The 13,495-nt window shown below is 30.2% G+C and overlaps 1 protein-coding gene across 1 annotated transcript; it reads left to right on the forward strand.

Moving 5' to 3' along the window:
• The first annotated feature begins 8,570 nt into the window (after window positions 1-8,570).
• Window positions 8,571-13,288, forward strand: LOC143591869 (uncharacterized). The gene is made up of 12 exons (XM_077071940.1): window positions 8,571-8,646; window positions 8,766-8,926; window positions 9,035-9,195; window positions 9,307-9,395; window positions 9,477-9,664; window positions 10,539-10,616; window positions 10,712-10,776; window positions 10,842-11,134; window positions 11,237-11,359; window positions 11,599-11,824; window positions 11,983-12,794; window positions 13,284-13,288. The coding sequence occupies exons 1-12, from the start codon at window positions 8,571-8,573 to the stop codon at window positions 13,286-13,288; spliced, it is 2,277 nt and encodes a 758-aa protein (XP_076928055.1).
• The last annotated feature ends 207 nt before the right edge of the window (window positions 13,289-13,495 follow it).

Genomic DNA, 13,495 nt, shown 5'->3' on the forward strand with positions numbered 1-13,495 from the left:
ACTGATCACCTAATTATCTGTAATTTTTTTTAAATTTAAACCAACATATTTGTTAGGTTTTAAACTCAACTTCACCAACACGAATGTTTTTGAAACTATTTGGTGACTATTATTGTTATTATTTTGAGTAAATACATACAATTTTTGAGATTATAAACTATTTATTATATTTCATTAACCATTGACATCAATAAAATCTAATGGTAGTTTCTTAGGTAATACAAATCGTGAATATAAGTTTGTTGTATATTGTATGCTTCCTTATATTTTGGTAAATTCTGTTATTCAAAGTTATTAAACTTATTCATAACTATTTGATGACCAGATAGTGATAATGGACATCCCTGCAGTGATTAAATGTTATGATCCAACGGTTACACATATGGTATAACAACATTTGAAATCATATAAATTCATTTTATTGAATACTTGAAATTTTGTACACGAATATTCCATTTACATATTTTTCAAATGTGAAATTCAGGTTCTTCTACCTGCAATTTGTGCATATTTATTTCAAGGTGAACTAGAGGATCGGTATTTTTTGCTTTATCGTTCAAATGATAACGGTCATCTCACACGTATTGAGTATATCGAGGAGCAATATGTTTTAACTCTTGGATGGACTCAAATTTTGAGGCGACATCATCTGATGGTAGGTGATGTTTTTGTGTTTATTCAGGATAATTTACATGAATGGAAATTTGTATGTCTTCCGGATTAGCCTAATTATAACGAAAAGCATTTGGAAGCATCGCAACTCTAACTTACCTTGTATGTGTTTTTAGTTTTTACTTATTAGCTTCATAGTTTTTAATATGTTTTCAATTTCTTATGTGTTAGTTTGATGTATTAAACTTTTTGTAATTATGATTTTCAACATGTATTAGCCGTTGATAGACGATCAGGTTACTTGCTACTTTGGAAACGTAGCTGATGGCATAAGTCTTCATATTTATCTCGCTGGTGGTCCGTCATGGGATATACCAATTCGTATGGTGAACACCGGTTATTCTACTTTTGCACTTAATGGTGTGTGGGAGGAAGTTGCATTTTATGTTAATCTAGCGGTCGATGAGCATGTTGTCTTCCAACATATTCGTGATACGACCTACAGAATGTATGTGTTTGATGTCTATGGCATTGAACGCATTGACTTTAATCCTTTTATGGTCTATTATGGTCCTCATGTGAATCCAGAAATTGGCATTTTCCCATTTCCTTTTGAAGACGATAGTGATCAAGAAATTCAATCCGAAGAACTTATCGACAGTTTGATACTGTAACCTTTGCTGTTTTATAATTTTTAAAACCATTATTGAAATGTGTGTTTGTAATTCTTTATTTCTTTTAACCTTCAGTGGGTGATGAGGAGTTGGAAGTTAGTGATGAGATGGTTGAAGACATTTCTTGTAAGGAATTTGATTATGAAGCAAACAACTTTGTAGATGTTGTAGTTAGCAAGCGATTGGTAAGTTATTGATTTGCTTAACATTTAGTTATTATACATGTATTTTTCCTACTTATATTCTGTTAATATGACATGTTTTGACACGTTTGAAATGTTTATTGTTAGCGTTTGCCCGTAGAATTTGCACGTGATAACGGATTGGATGTTGAAACATATATGATTCTCATAAATCTCTCTGGATCAGATGTTTTAACCGAGATACGCATTGAAAAATATGTCCTTAAAGACCGCTACCGGGTTCATGATTGGGAACAGTTTAGGGTTGCTAATCGTATTCCAATTGGCCGGCGTTGTGTTTTCGAGTACAACCGAAACATGCGTTCTTTGATTCTTTATGAAATTCAAAGATCAATCCTAAGATTTCCTGGTAGAATCCTAAATCAAGTGTTTTTTGCAGGTTGAAGCCTTTATGTTTTGGAACTTCTTAATTTTGGTTATCCATTTTAATGTTAATGTAATGACTAAGCACTAACATGTTTACTTTTGGATGTACATTTAATATTTAGAATTTAAGGTTTGATGTTGAATTTACTATTTAATTATGTGTGTTTATTGAAACTTTATCTTATTTTGTATTTACGTTTTGTTTTAACTCAAATGGTGTTTAAGTGTAACTAGAACATCAAATTGTCCTTTACAAAAGTTTGCAATACGTATTTTAATGAGTCGTTATATTTTGTACCATTCATGTATTTAATAATTCGTGTTCATACTATTCAACTTGAAATGTTAGTAACATTAAGTTCACTATATGACATGTTGTTATTTCCAACTATTTGAAGTTTTTATCAACCTTGACACCACTTCTTATGGTTACAAATTAAATATTATAATAATTGTGTAATGTATATTTATATTTTAGTATACAATTATAGTAATTATCTCATAGACGTGTGTATTTGAAAACATATATGTTTATATATTTCTTACTACCGATTTATTTTTGTATTACTTTAATAAATTTAGCTTTTATAACCTGTTATCATTAATTTTTAAAAATTTATGATACACCACATATTTTGAGTGTATAATACAAAATTTTAGAAAATAATATAAAATAAAAAGTTGTATATCAATTCCCTTTAATTCAGACTTTTAGTATTATGCACTTGAACAAACAAATAAGTAATCCTATAAATTAGCCCAAATAATATGCAGTCGTGATTATATTCCGGACTTGTAGTGTGGCTTAATTAGTGATATTCTCCTTTTATACCTTAAATCACATTAAATCAATAATATGTTGAAGTCTATAAATTATTATTCTACCATGACAGGATTTAGAATGTAGTCTTGATTTGTTACAAGGTAGATGATTGTTATTCATGTAGTCTATAAATTATTTGATTTGGTTATTACTAATTTTTTTAATGTGATTTAGTATGTTAAATACCTATATGATTGTTATTCAATCCTATAGGTATTGAGAATGAGATTTCGTTTTTCAATATCTTTAAAAGAAATTAAGATGTAACATTTTAAATTGAATTTTAATTAACACACATTTGGTTTTTGAATGTATTCACAATGATATTCTCCTTTTTACTAGTTATTCATTTAACATATAACATTTATAACTTGTTTGTAGATGGATTATCCTGGGTTTTATGTATGTTATGATTCTTCTTTACAGGTAACGGTAATCGAGAGATGTTTGATGAAGCTTCTTTTTTATACATATCGATTAATTCTGCTAATATTATAGTTTTTTTATACAACAATAATATTATTCCAATATTCAATTAATTATGGTATGATTTGTTTTAACGAATAGGCCTTACCCAATAACGCATGTGTCCAAATATGTTCGCATAACTGTGATGTTCATCGTGTTCTTATTGAACGTTTATGGGATGAACGGGTTCTTGAAGTTCAATTAGTTGAAGGTAATTATATATTCATATCCGGTTGGGATAGTTTAATTAGCGAATCAGGCTCTGAATTTGGTGATGTTTTGGTATTTATACCAATGGAACAAAATCGATGGAACTTTATATCCGTCCCTCAAAAACCATGTATGGATTTCTGGGTTTTTGACTCATTAGTTTTTGACCCGGCCTTAAAGTATCTGGTTAGTACCCGTTTATTAATAACTGGTATATTTATATTATGATATTAAATCATTATTTAATTTGTATTATTCAATTTCTTAATTTGTCCATAAAAATTTTGTAGCATTCGAGGGATGATCAATTAAAGACATATCGTACCTTAAATCACGATTTACAATGGGTTATAAGTACTGTTGATGGAATGTCATGGGATGTCATTTTAACAGTTATACCCAATACTAGCAAACATGGATTTACAAGTGGATGGTCTAAGCTTGCTAGTCATGTTAAGTTAAGAACCGATGATTACATAGTGCTTGATACCAAACATTACAATGAATTAGTAATTCATGTGTTTAGCAAGGACCGTATTGAGCGCATCGATTTTGGTGTTCATCCTGTATATGGTAAAGCATCCTTAACTCCAATGTCACAAGGTCAACAAGAATTGCCATCAAACAACGTCAGATAAATTGTAAAACATGACCACGTACAATCGAATGGTTAGTGTTTTGGTATTTATAATTTTGTTTATAAACACATGCTACATAACAATACCTTACATACCTAATATAATACCTTTTTATTTCGTACATGACAGCGTATATCCTCTTGAAGATTATCATACCGAAGGCAAGCATTCCTTTATATGATGACAGGGATGATGAATATAATGTTCCATACTAATTTATGTTTAATGTTTTTCTTTTGGTATTGGATTGTTAACTAAAGGCCCACGTTTAGTTATGGTGTTTCGGTCTTTTGTTTATTACTCTACTCATAATATAAACTACCTCAACCTCATATTTCCGGTTAATGTATGAATCTGCAATTTGTTTAACATACTATAAGAATTATTAATATTATATTAATTGTTAACATACAATTGATATACTGTTTTTTTTATTATAATTTACTGTTTAGTATGATATAAAACCGGGTTACACGACTATTAAAGCAAATATCCAAACTTTCATACCGTGTAAATCAACACACATCCAAATTCCCGGATATTTGGATCAAAACGTTAACAAGGGTCATTGTCTACATATTATAGTTTAATATTTACAATAACTTAGTCTATTCCCAACCACAAAACAACTAACACGAAACACATCAACATCAACTTTCAAATTCGTGAGCCATCCACTTCTTCAAACTTAAACAACATAACATACTTAAATAGCTTCATCACCTAAAAATATAAAAAAATATAAAAAAAACAATAGCATTCCAATATGATACACAATTTAGTATATCATCAAACATCCTAAAAATTTTTTAAACTAGTTATGCAAACATCTGATCATCAACAATAAAAAAATTAATTAAATTAATATAATAAACAAATTTTAAAACATTGTTAAATTGGGTTACCTGATGGTTCATCATCACAATCTATAAAATCTGGCACATCATCAAAATCTCTTTCATCATTATCACATTCAGATAACCATTTCACCTTCTTCGCCATTTCATTTTCCAAATCCATGTGTGCAATATATTTTCTTACGTTCCCAAGCTTCAACACATCCAACTCTCTAAGAATAATTAAATCATCAGATTTCAAAAGTGACTTAGGATTCATCAACTTGGTTTGTCCATTTTGAAACTTTATAACAACTTTGTTTGGTTTGGATAGTAAAACCATTCCCTCACATTTACATATGGGAGAACCGGCTGGTTTTGTTCTTCAAGAAACTCATGTAAAATAGTAATGAGATTGGTTTCCTCTTGACATGGTATCTCCTTCCTAAGTCCTATTTGATGTATTTGATGCTTCCACAGATTGCTGAATAAAAGAACCGACTCAATATTGTCTCTTTGTACCGTGGTTAAATCATTTAATACAAATTCATATTTCCTCAAATACAGACAGTAATTCCCATGAAAAATTGTGGACATTATCAAAATGGATTATAAAATTTTGAGAGAGATGAAGAAAACCCTTCGAATGCAAGTATGAAAAATAATACTGAGTAATGGATTTTAATTTTACCAAATAAAGTAAATGACGGTTTTATGTTTCCAAGGATTTTTAATAATGATAGCTATCTATTAGTGTATACTAATAATTATTAACCCTATTTTTCTGATTTCTTATTATATAATATTAGTATATTTTATATATTTTCAAAAATTGGAAAAGAAATACTCCATACTAACTAAATATAACTGTTGATCAACATTAAATTTATAACAATGGAGTGTATTTAAGATTATTTATATATTTGTCAATAATTTTGAAGATATTATTGATTTTACATTAGATATTGAATGATGAAGTATTTCATTCGTATGTATGTAAATATTATTCCAAAAGTATAAAATATGTGAAAAAAGTAATAACAAATATCCCTCTAAATAAGGCTAAATTGGAGGCTTATGTTATTATATTTTTAGAATCATTTATAAAAATTGAAATATTAGGTAAATATACTAATATATTAACTTATAATAATGTCTTTAGTTAGTAGAAACATAAATTTTGCCTAATTGATAGTTTGGTCTTCCCTTAACTTATGTTTACCATAATACATAAAGTTTGATACGTAAATACTATATATTCCTTTACTTTCATGATATCCATTTCAAAGTATATATATATTATAACACCCAATACATTAATAATAATTCATTATTTGTTATCAACTTTCTTATTGAAGATTGTTAATGACTTTCATTCCATAAAGAGTTAATGGTATTATACAATTGTAGTTGACAAAGGTATGAACGTAAAGGAGCGTATTTTAGATGATTTAAACATTTTTCATTGTTTTTTAAGATATTATTGATTTTACATTATATATTGAATGATGAAGTGTTTGATTCCTATGTATGTAAATATTTTTTAAAAAGGTTACGTATGTGAATTATTTCATATGTGTATGAACGTTTTTGTTGTATAATGCAATGTTTTGTTAAATAAATATAACCATGTGGCATCGTACTTACGTTTTGTTTATTTTGTTTTTTTTTCTTTTAATTTCATATGCTAACCGTAAGTTTTTATATATTTTAGATGTCTTTAAGATCCAAGAAACGCAGTATTATAGAGTCACCCTCTTCCAATAAGAAAAATCAGTCAAACGGTTAGTCATTTTATATACATTTTTTTACCTATAAATGTTATATTAATTATTATATTTTAAATACGTGTAGTGTCTTCGTTAAGAGAACCATTAAGTATCATATAAAACGGTAATGCATTTTTCTTTTTGGCTTCATATATCCATATTAATTTGAGAATCTATTAGATTGATAAAATATTTTTGATTTTGTTACATACAAACTTACGATACCTAACATTAGATATATTTACTATAATTCATTTAAGAGTCACACCAAAAGAATTTCGTTTACTCCATTAATTTGGAATACCTCTCACTTTATATATAACCTTTTTTTTACCCTTTTTGAAATAAATGTTTAGGTATAATTACATACATGTTTTATAAAAATCAAGCAATCTATGTTTTTAAACTAAAATATGTGTTTTATAAATGAGTTGTTTTACAAAGTCTGTTTTAACAATCAATTTCATAAAAATTTAGCCAATTTGATTATTGATGTTTATATATAAGCAAATGTGTTTTTGTTAATTTTAACATATTACATAATCACTGTTGTGAATATGTTACCACACATAGCTTAGTTACTTTCTATATATAATAATTCAGTTGTTTGAGCATGTATAATTTCTAGGCATTTTAGGATTACATTTCTGTACAAACAAATAAGTATTTATAGTTTGCTGTCCAATCACATCAACTAATGTTACTCAAACACTTTGGAAAAGAGAATCAGAATCCAACCAATCAAGAAGGTTTCATATGTACCAACTCAAATAACACAGGTTACGTATTTCTAATCATTTGATCATTTGGATGTAGTACTTATATACATACTTGATTTGATATGTTATACAAAAATATTTATATAATATTTGTTCTGTTTTAAAAAAATAATAGTTGTCACCATACATACCAAAGAAGCAAATGCCGCTGAGAATCGAAGACATAGAAATATGGTTATCGACCAAAGGAGAAATAAAAGAAACAACCCAAATAGATGTTCTACATCAAATGATAAGTATCTTTATGATTATAGTAATAGAAAATATTAGTTTTAAATTTAGATTGTAAAAAACGTTTTCCTTAACTAGTAATTAATGACTAATTTTATTCAATACTACAATTTAACCGTCTCCTCTATCTTTTCGTATCATTGAAAATGTGACACACTTTCCGTGTATGTTATTTGTACACATGTTAAACAAAATGTCAAAAACAATACTTATTTTTACAATATTAATACCCATCTATTAATGTAATTTAATTTTAAGTTATACACACACAAATACTTTTTATAATTTATTTATTTTGGCAGCAACCGATGTTAGGAGATTAAATAAGATGATAACCTTAACTAATGCAAGTACTTCACAAATTGGGCAAGACTATCAAGAATCGGCATCGTTATCCACATTTAATGCCACCGGTCAAAGTAGTTTAGGTCAGTCAAATTTTACTTATTAATGTACATCCTCATTGTTAGTAATTTTCTCTTTTCGTAATTAAATTATTACATTTATAATTAACTTGTAATTATTTAATAATTTTGTAGTTTGTTCGACCCGCACATTACAAGGTTCGTTATCGGATAACCAAGGGCTTGAGATGATGTTTTTACACGAAAGACAAAAGACCGCTAATACTCAAAATACAAATCAACGACAAGGAATAATATATTCAGGTAATACAACTAAATACCAACTACAATGGTATTGTAGCAAAAATATTGGTTTATAATACTCATCAAGGATTTTATTTGTTTTTAAAATATTAAAGTACTTTTCGTTTATAGGTGTGAATGTCTCATCCACTTATCAGTTGACGCCATTGTCTAATATTACGAGGCAAAATTTTAGCTCTTCTTCAAATATATCAACCCCTGGATGTTCGGCCACTTTTAATACATTCAGTGTTGAATCGTCATCAACGCAGCGTACATCTCACAGAAATGTTCATATAAATGAACCCATACTTATGGCAAACTTAAATGAATTTGAAGCGAATGACGCACCAGACGATCATGTCAACGTTTACAAAGGAATATCTATAGGTATGCATAAAATTAATAATATATATGATTGTTGGTGTATTTTTAAGTACATGTTTGTTAGTCAATTTTCCTATAACTTTTATTTTATTTTTTATAAAATTATTCTTCATTTTTAACAGCGTATTTAGATTATGGTGATCAAAACTTCATGTGTGGAATGTGCAATGCATTATTATGGGAAGTCGAGAGAAAAAGAGGAAAAACAAACAATGGGATTACAACTTACTCACTTTGTTGTAGTTATGGGGATGTGCAACTTCCTGAGATGAAGTCGGCACCAGTGAGTTATGTAAATATGTTCCTTGGTCATGATATTACGAGCAAGTTTTTTTTGAAAAACATCAGGCGATATAATTCCATGTTTTCGTTTACGTCTCTTGGTGGAAAGGTAGATAATTCAGTTAATAAAGGAAATGCGCTCAAACTTGGTGGAGAGAATTATCATTCCTTGGGAAGTCTTCTTCCTATGTCTGGTCAAAACCCACGTTTCTCTCAACTATACATTTACGATACGGAGAACGAAATATCAAATAGACGATTGATTTTTCGGTAAGTATTCTCATTTTTTAAATATTGAAATCTAAATTTGTGACACCTTACTAAATCAATTTCAGTTTCTGTCCATATCTTATGTTAACTCATATTTATTTTGTTATTCAGGGATACGGAATCAAATTCTGAAGTATTAGATAACCAAATAATTAATTATCTTGAAGACATGTTAGATTCTAAAAATCCATTGGTTAAAAGTTATCGGATGTCAAGGGATTGTTTTCAACAAAATCCAAATATGGATTTAAAGTTGAAAATAATTGGAACATGACAAACAGATGCAAGGACTTACAACCTGCCAACAACATTTGAAGTGGCAGCGTTAATCGTTGGAGATATTGGTGAAGAAATTGATAAACGAGATATAATTGTTACAACTCAAAGTGGAGCTTTACAACGTATCAGTGAATTGCACCCTTGTTATGTTCCTCTTCAGTACCCTATATTTTTCCATATGGTGAAGATGGTTATAGAATTGACATAGCACATCGTGAACTTCGAGGGTCGACAAAGCGCAAACGCAAGAAGTGCAAAATGCGTGAATTCTTTTCATACAGGTTTCAAGATAGGCCACATGGTTTTTCGTTGATTTTAAACAGCGGAAGACTAACTCAGCAACTGTTTGTTTATGCCTATACAATGATAGAGACTCAAAGGATGCATTATGTCCGCACACAACAAAAAAAATCTTAGGTCTGAAACTTATGAGAACCTAAGAAACATACATTCGGCTGGTACCTCCGATGTTTCTACCGCCAGACAACGTATCATTTTACCATCATCATTTACTGGAGGTGCTCGATATATGATGCAGAATTATCTCGATGCAATGACTATATGTTGATGGTTTGGTTATCCAGATTTCTTTCTCACCATAACATTCAACCCAAACTGGCCCGAAATCAAGCGATTTTTACTAAACAAAAATCGCAAATCCGAAGACAGGCCAGATATATTGTGTAGGTTATTCAAGATGAAGCTTGATTCGTTAATGAAAGACCTGAAGGATAGGGCTATGTTTGGAAAGCTGCAAGTCGGTAATGTTTTCTTTTTATTTGTTGATGATAATTATTTTATGAAAATTATGTTAATATGACTTATATTGTTAACATATATAATATTTGTATTCAATAACTTTTCTAATCCAGTACTATTTGTTATTTGCAGTTGTTTATACAATTGAATTTCAGAAACGTGGATTGCCACATGCACATATTTGCCTGTTTTTGCATTCCGAGCACAAAATTCATAATCCTGAGAATATAGACAAATTTATTTCAGCAAAAATTCTTATGCATGGTTGATAACTCATGTTCTAAAAAATCCCAAAGAAATTTCAGAACGAGACGTCAATTGATTCGAATGGGTTTCTTGTTTACCGAAGAAGAGATTTGGGTAGTGTTGTTGTCAAGTCTGCGGTAAATTTAGACAACAGACATGTTGTTCCATATAACAGCAGATTGTTAAAAAAAAATATCATGCCCGTATTAATGTTGAATGGTGTAACCAATAGGGTTCGGTTAAGTATTTGTTTAAGTACATTAATAAAGGCGGCCCCGATCGTGCACTATATCACTTGTATAAGACAAGACTGACAATAAAGGAGAAGTGGTCGATGAAGTTAAGGCGTTTTATGATTGCAGATATCTATCTGCATGTGAGGCTGCATGGAGAATTCTAGATTTTGACGTCCATTACAGAGTACCTTATGTGACTCGTCTTCCGTTTCATTTACCTGGACAACAAACAGTTGTTTTCGCAGATGATGACGACGTGGAAGACATTTTAAACAAACCGAGTGTTGGTTCTTCAAAATTCATTGCTTGGATGGAGTGTAATCAGCAATATGATCTTGCTCGAACGCTAACCTACGCTGAGTTTCCAACAAAATTTGTTTGGAAACCCGATGAAAGGGTTTGGGGCCTACGTAAACAAGGTTTCTGAATTGGTCTTGTTCATCATGTCCCTCCGGCTTTCAATGAAGCATACTATCTAAGAATTTTGTTAAACAAGGTTAAAGGCCCTATGTGTTTTGAAGATATTCGTACTGTTGATGGTGAAGTGTGTGCTACTTATAGGGATGCGTGTTATAAAAGAGGGCTTCTAGACGGTGACAACGAGTATATAGAAGCTATTGAAGAAGCAAGTCATACAGCAAGTGGTTATTATTTACGTAGTTTATTTGCTACAATGTTAATCACATACATTTTATCTAAACTGGATGACGTATGGGAAAAGTGTTGGCATTAATTAATAGATGGAATTCTTTAAAAACAACAAAATGACCAGAAAAATTCAGGTACAAATTTTTTTTAATTTGTTATTTTTTGAACTTCTTTCACACATTCATAAAAATGTTAAGTTAAATAGTCAGTTTAAATATTTTATTTATCGTTACAGATTTGGTGCTTTCAGAGACACAATTAAAGAACCTAGCATTACTTGAAATTGAGAACTTCCTTCCCAGAAATAATTGTACTCTCCGTTGTTTTCCTACAATGCCTTTCTATGATGATGATAGTATTTTGGCATCAACAAATCATTTTATGAATGAGGAGCTAGCGTACGACACAGAAGTTATGACTGGTGAGTTTGAACGTATTTTTAGATCATTAACGGATGAGCAGTGAGATGTATATAATCAGATAATGGAAGCAGTTGATCAAAAGAGGGGTGGTATTTTCTTTGTGTACAGTTATGGAAGGACGGGAAAACATTTTTATTGAAGACTTTATCGGCTTCCATAAGATCAAAACGTAAAATTGTTTTAAACGTTGCCTCCAGCGGTATTGCATCTTTGTTACTTGAGGGAGGTAGAACCGCTCACTCTAGATTTTTAATTCCTATAAATCTAAATGAGGATTCTACATGCTCAATAAAACGAAATCCAGATATTTGCAACTTAATCAACAAAACCGATCTCATTATCTGGGACGAGGCTCCAATGATACATAAACATGCTTTTGAAGCCTTGGATAGGACTTTAAAAGATGTTATAAAAGATGGTAACCGTAGCAACTGTGAACATCCATTTGGTGGTAAAGTGATTGTGTTTGGTGGTAATTTCAGACAAATCCTACATGTGGTACAAAATAGGTCACGTAGTGACATTGTTAATGCTTCACTTAGTTTATCCCACATTTGGACCAAATGCAAGGTTCTTAGGTTAACCAAAACTATGAGGTTAACTGTCGGATGTCAATCATCAAATTTGGAAGACACAATTAGATTTGCAAAATGGTTGTTGGAGCTCGGTGAAGGAAAACTTGGTGGTGACAATGACGGTAACGTCATTATAAAGATACCAGATGATCTTTTGATTCGTGATTCTGCCGATCCTCTCTCTGATTTGATTGATTTTGTTTATCCATCATTATTGGAAAAATGTAATGATATTTTGTATTTCCATGAAAGGGCCATACTTGCACCTTTAAATGAGGTTGTCGAAGAAATTAATGACAAATTTTTGTCTATGTTTCCTGGAGAAGAAGTTGAATATCTTAGTTCTGATAGTTTAGACAACTCTGAAAGTGTTGGTCCTGGTTTCGATCAAGCATTACACTCATCGTATTTTCTAAATGGTTTAAAGTTTTCTGGTATGCCTAATTATAGATTGGTTCTAAAAGTTGGTGTGCCAATAATGTTACTAAGAAATATTGATCAGAAGAACGGTTTATGCAATGGGACCAGATTACAAGTTATTAATTTGGGGAGATGTTTTATCGAAGTCAAGGTAAATTCAGGTACTAATATTGGGTTTCGCACTTATATAACTCATAGTGGTCTAACTCCTTCAGATAAGAAACTACCATTCAAATTAAAACGACGACAGTTTCCTGTTGCGGTTTGTTTTGCAATGACAATTAACAAAAGTCAAGGCCAATCACTCTCAAAAGTTGGCATATACCTACGAGCACCGGTGTTTACGCATGGTCAACTATATGTTGCTTTATCAAGAGTGAAGAGTAGAGACGGTGTTAAAATGCTTATATTAGACAAGGAAGGAAAAGTGACAAATAAAACTACGAATGTTGTTTATAAGGTGCTCTTTAGTAATATATGAAATTGTTATTTTTAATCTATAGAATGATTGTAAATTGCAGTTTATTTTACTTTGAAAGTTATGTTTAGTAAACTCTTTATTTATTTACCGACATTATTAACCATTGTGTATTATCTTTATCGTCTCGACATGTATGTATAAACTTATGTTTTCCACTTTAATTTACAAAATTTATATTTTTCCACCCGTGGCGCCCACGGGTCAATAATCTAGTTACAATAATATTCTATCATA

Source organism: Bidens hawaiensis, unplaced genomic scaffold (genome assembly GCF_021521415.1).
Source record: "Bidens hawaiensis isolate Kalapana, Puna unplaced genomic scaffold, B.hawaiensis_p1.1 tig00040110_1, whole genome shotgun sequence".
NCBI classification, from domain to species: domain Eukaryota; kingdom Viridiplantae; phylum Streptophyta; class Magnoliopsida; order Asterales; family Asteraceae; genus Bidens; species Bidens hawaiensis.

Bases quoted from the DNA above. Each gene is read 5' to 3' on its own strand.
- LOC143591869 (XM_077071940.1), top strand. From the start codon at position 8,571: ATGGCAAACTTAAATGAATTTGAAGCGAATGACGCACCAGACGATCAT. The intron at 8,647-8,765 runs GTATGCATAAAA...CATTTTTAACAG, and splicing joins TTACAAAGGAATATCTATAG to CGTATTTAGATTATGGTGAT. The intron at 11,360-11,598 runs GTTATTATTTAC...TTATCGTTACAG, and splicing joins AGCAAGTCATACAGCAAGTG to ATTTGGTGCTTTCAGAGACA.